General features: G+C 36.4%; 1 protein-coding gene across 1 annotated transcript in view; it reads left to right on the top strand.

The window, feature by feature from the left end:
• The window catches only part of CD99L2 (CD99 molecule like 2), an 80,290-nt gene that overhangs the window by 13,099 nt on the left and 61,262 nt on the right, over positions 1–5,929 (top strand). The window contains exon 4 of the mRNA XM_006171202.2: positions 2,825–2,887. Within this exon, the coding sequence (XP_006171264.1) occupies positions 2,825–2,887 (63 nt within the window). The remainder of the gene's footprint in view (positions 1–2,824; positions 2,888–5,929) is intronic.

Raw genomic sequence — 5,929 nt, forward strand, 5'->3', positions numbered from 1 at the left:
CAAATTGTGCCCAGAGGCAAAGAGTGACATTTTATAATGATGAAAGGATTAATCCAACAGGAAGATATAATAATTTTAAATATATATGCTCCTAACAACAGAGCCACAAAATATGAAGGAAAAAATGACAAAATTGAAGGGAAGAATATATAATTCAACAATAATAGTTGGAGATTTCAATACTAGAAGGAACAACTAGTAGAAGATCAAAAAGGAAATATAAGATTCTAAAAACTGTACAAAGCAACTGATATAACAGACATCTCTTCAACACACCAAAATAACATCAGAATACACATTCTACTCAAGTACAGATGAAAGATTCTCCAAAGACAGACCATATTAGGTGACAAGTCTAAATTAGTTTTAAAAGAGTGAAATCATACAAATTACATTCTTCAGTTAAAACAGAATGAAAAAAGAAATCAATTACAGAAGAGCAGTTAGAAAATTCACAATTATATGGAAATTTAAGAACAAACTCCTAAATAATCAAAAGGTCAGGAGAAATCACAAGGGAAATTATAAAATACTTTGTAATGAATGAAAATTAAAATGCAACATACCAAAATTTACACACTGTAGTTAAAGCATAGGGCAGAGGGACATTTATACATGTAAATGCCTCTATTTAAAAAAGGTGGGAGGAGGGCCAGCCCTGTTGCCTACTGGTTAAGGGAGCTGAATCCTTCATGGCTGACTTCAATTTGAATCCTGGCCCCAGAAGCTTAAAAAACACACCAGGTACATTGTGCATGAATGCCCCGAATACCAACAGGATAGAGAAATGAAGAAGAGTATGTGGCATGACACGCCCCATTAGGGGAGTGCTTTCTTCCCCCTCTCCCTCTCTGAATGCATGTTCCCTCTGACAATTTAAAAAAAGAAAAAGAAAAGAAAAGATGTTTGGCCAGTCCTGTGGCTTAGTGGTTAAAGGAACCAGATCCCACATATGGCTGGTTATGCAGTTCAAGTCCCAAACTCAGTGGCTTGAAAATCACACTAGGCACATGTGCATGTGTGCCTCAAATCCTCAAAGGATAGGAAAATGGAGGAGAAGGTATTGTGGTATAGCCACCCCCATTAGGGATGCTTTCTCCTTTTTCTTTCCTCATTGTCTGTCTCTCTGGCAAACACATGCCCTCTGGCAATTTTTTTTTTTTAAGTAAAAGTTGTCAAATCAATAACTAAAACCTTCATGTTAAGAAAAAAGAAAAAGAAGAGCAAACTAAATCTAAAACAAGCAGAGAAAGAAAATATTAAAGGTTATGGCAGAAATAAGTAGAAAACAGAAAAACAATATGAAAATGGACATAACCAGAAGGTCCATTTTTTGTTTCTTTTCCATTTTATTATAGGGCACATATTCTTGCTGAAAAGACAGAGAGAGAGAGAGAGAGATGGGAAAAGTGGGAAATCATCCCCCTCCCCAGAGAGGACAGCCATGCTGCAATCCATTCTCCATTTTCCTCTTAGGATTTTGGGCACACAAACACACACACACACACACACACACACACACACACACACACACACATTGATTGCCTGGCTTGATTTTCAAGCTGCCAGGTCTAGAACTCAAACTGTCCTTTTGGCCATGTGGGATTCAATCACTTTAGCCATCATACCACTTAGTTGGCCCCCCCTTTTTTTTTAAGATCAACAAGATTGGGACCAGCAGATGGCATAGTGGTTATGTCGCTGGATTCCCACGTAGTTGACCATGGTTCAAGTCCCTGACCTGGTGGCTTAAAACTCACACTGGGCATGTTTGGGTGCATGCCTAAAATCCCAAGAAGAGACTGGAAGAGAAGGGACTGCTGCATGGCCATCCCCCCCGAGGGTGATTTCTTGCTTGCTGTTTCTCTACCTCTATGGCCAGTGCACATGCCCTATAGCAAAAATCCCTCTATAACTCCTTCTCCCATCTTTTAATAGGGTTCATCATCTTTTTTCCAAACAGCTTCTTTAGTTCCTTATATATCTTCTTCATGTATCATATAGCTGCTCCAGCTCTCTTAATAGTTATTGTTTACATAGTATATACCTTTTCCATCCTTTGACTTTTGATTTCTTTTTTTGCTACTTGGTTTCTGAGTAGTCTGTAAATACTAACTAGTTGCTATATCCTAACTCTGTTACAGCTCTGCTTTACTCATTTCTTAAATCTTTTCTTCTACTACTTCTAACATAGGAACGCATACAACATAGTCTTCATGTTTGCCAAAAAAACTATTGCAAACTCATGCACATTGTGAAATTCTATAGTTTATCTATAATTTTAGAAAAATATAATTGGGTCAAAAGACCTAATACTTATAATGGTAACCATGCTTGCATAACATATTGTATGTTTTCTGTAAACAGTTTCAGTTATAAAATACCCCCATATACCACTAGCAATGTAACCTCAGTCCATCCTCAGAAGTATTTTATATGGTTCAAGTTCTAGGTTGATAGTGGTAGAATCAAGGCTTGGAGCTCTCAAGGATCATGCTCAAGCATTGGAATTCCTGGACCATGTGGCCATCTCCAGCATATCTGGAACCCCCGATCTACTAATCACTAGGTCACATGTGGGATCATGTCCATGTCACCACACTCATCCTCTGAAGAAAAGTGAGCAGAACGCATCTCATTTAAACTCACACCATCTTCTCATCCTTCTCAGTGTGATTCTTCAGACACCCTAGCCTAGAGGGGCTTCAAGGACTAAGACACGGGTATTATTCTTCTCGTGATATGACTTCTCCAAGTCCCGAAGTAGCTGCAATGATTTGGTACTAAACGTTACTCTCCTTGCTGTCCTCCTTCTCCCTTCTAGAGCGATGGGACCATGTCACAACTAGAAGGCCAGCAGTGACCAGAGCTCCAGCAAGTTCTCATGGTAACGTGGCCACTCTGGGGAGGGCAGTAAGGGAGGATCTCATGCACAATAAATGAATGTAGAAAATAAAATAATAAAAAATATTCAATTTGAACTTTACCATTTTAGTTTTAAAACTTTTTTGATGAAATGACCTTTTATTCTTAGTTTTCTCTTTCCTTTTTAAAAATTAAGCTTTTATTTTTTAGGTCATCACAAAGTCCCGCAACATGTAGTTTACAGGAAATAATAAAGAATGATCCTTTGAACCCTTCACCTGGATTCCTCCAATGACAACACATTACAAATTAGAGTACACTGCCAAAATCGTATCTTGACACTGATACAATTTACCCATCTTATTCTGAGTTTCTGGTGTTGCTTGTACTCCTGTGTGTGTGTATAGTCTATGCAATTTTATCACACTTGTAGATTTGTGGATCACACCATGACAGATACAGAAACATTCCACCACCATAAATGTCCTATAGTTCCATTTCATAACTGTTCCACTGTCCTACTGTTCCATCCTCCCTGCCCCATTCCTTAATCATAAAGTAGGTAACCTGGAATTGGCTTCTTTTTTTCAGCATAACCCAATTGGGATTCACCCAAGTTGTTGGGTGTCTCAGTAATTTCTTTATTCTTATTGCTGATAAGTACGCCATGTTATGACTGTACCACAGTTTTTTAAACCCTTCAAGTATTTGAAGGATATCTGAGTCATTTTCAATTTCTGGCTATTATAAATAAAGCTCCTAATGAACTCTCATGTATCATTTAAAAATAATTATTTATTAAATTTTATTTATTCATCCATTTATTTTTAATTTGACACACACACACACACACACACACACACAGAGAGAGAGAGAGAGAGAGAGAGAGGAAATGAGAAAGCAAGCCACCAGGTCTGGGACTCAAACCATGGTCTGCCATGTGGGAGTATCCAATGCCTTAACCACCATGCCACCTGCTGGTACCTCACGTATTATTTTTTATGTAAAATTGTTACTAGAAATAAGCCAGGAGTGCAATGGCTGAATCATATGGTAATTGCATATTTAGTTTTACAAGAAATGGACCAACTGTTGTTCAGTAGGGTTGTACTATTTTCCATTACCTCAGGATTTTGTGAGTAATTCCCATCTCTCTGTATATTCCCCCAAATTTTGTGTTGCCACTATTTTGCATTTATTCCATTTTTATAGGTGAGAAATGGTATTTTATCATGGTCTTAATTTACATTTCTCTGGCTAATATTGAACATCTTTCATGTAATGTTTGTGTTCTGTATCTCTTTTTCAGTAGAATGTCTGCTCATGCCATTTGTCCATTTTCTAATTGAATTTTTTTTTTAATACTGTTGAGTTTTGAGAGCTTTTTTAATATTCTAGACACTAGTCCTTGGTCAGATGCATGATTTGCAAATATTTTCTCCCATTCTGTAGCTTGTCTTTTTGTCCTCTTAACAGGGTCTTTGAAGAACAAAGATTTTTAACTTGATCTTCAGGTTATCAACTTTTTCCTTTTATGGATCATGCTTTTGATGCCCAGTCTAAGAAATCTGTGCCTAACTGTAGGTGCTATATCTTTTCTCCTGTATTTTTTTTCCTAAAAGTTTTCTATTTTTTAATCTATGCATGTGTAATTACTTTAGCACCATTTGTTAAGAAAAAAAGACTATCCTTCCTTTGAATTACTTTTGAAACTTTAAAAAGATCAGTTGGAATATAATTGTTTGGTTGCATTTGGTATTCTTGTATTTTGTTGAGGATTTTTGTCTCTATATAACAGACATCAGTCTGTAGTTTTTCTTTTGAGGTCTATTTCTAGTTTTGGTATCAGAGTAATACTGGTCGCTGGATGATTTAGAAAGTGTTGCCTTTTCTTCTATTTTCTAAAAGAGTTTTTTAAAGGATTGCTGTTAATTAATCTTCAAAAGTTTTGTAGAATTCATCACTGAAGGCTTTTCTTCATTGGAAGTTTTTTGGTTATCAATTTTATTTATTTACTTGTTCTAGGTATATTCAGATTTTCTGTTTCTTCTTGAGTTGGTTTCATTAATTTGTATAGGAATTTGTTTCACCTAGGCTATTCATTTTGTTGGCATGCTTTTAAAAACAGTAGTCTCTTAAAATTCTTTTGATTTCTGTTCAGTTAATACTGATGTCTTTCATTTCTCATTTTAGTGAACAACCATCTCTTTTTTTCTTCTTAGTTTAAAAAGAGATTTGTGAATTTTGTGAATTTGTGAATTTTGATCTTTCGGAAACTCATCTTTTGATTTTGTATACTTTCTCTGTTGTTCTTCTGTTCTTTGTTTTATTTTTTTCTATTCTCATCTTTTTTTATTTTCTTCCACCTGTTGGTTCAGTGTTTGAGTTCCTTTGCCAAGCTTTTGAAGGTTAGGCTGTTGATTACAGATATTTCGTCTTTTTCTAGTATAGGCATTTATAACAGTACATTTTCTTCTAACCTTGGCTGTAGCAGTATCTCATAGGTTTTAGTGGGTTGTGTTTTGATTTCATTCTTCTCAAAGTATTTCATGTGTTCCCTACTTCCCTTTTTGATCTGTTTGTCACACCAGAGTGGATTAAGTTGCACGTATTTATGAATTTCCCTAAATTATTCATGTATTTGTTTAGCTTTTCTATAGGTTGCATGTACTTGCTGGAGAGAGAAAAATAGAGAGAGAAAGTGAGAAATAATGCCCCAGAAGGGATGACCACACCACAATCCCTTTTCCAGTCTCCTCTCAAAATTTTGGGTATACATACACACATGCCTGGGGTAATCTTCAAGCCATCAGGTCTGGGACTCAAACCGCACAGCCAATCATGTGGGATCCAGCACCTTACCCTCCATGCCACTTGCTGGATCTCCGTAAGTTATTATTTAAATTAAAAAAAAAATTTTCTCCCATGAGAGAGTAACAGAGAGAGATGAAGATACAGGCATCCCCAACAGGGTCTTCATGTTGTGATTCATTCCCCCAACCTTTGGCCAGCCTGAATCACAGGCATGCATGTGCCCACCATGCTCAAGGAAGTCTTAGTTGTT

Source organism: Tupaia chinensis, unplaced genomic scaffold, assembly GCF_000334495.1.
Source record: "Tupaia chinensis unplaced genomic scaffold, TupChi_1.0 Scaffold149448_1, whole genome shotgun sequence".
In the NCBI taxonomy this organism is placed as follows: domain Eukaryota; kingdom Metazoa; phylum Chordata; class Mammalia; order Scandentia; family Tupaiidae; genus Tupaia; species Tupaia belangeri.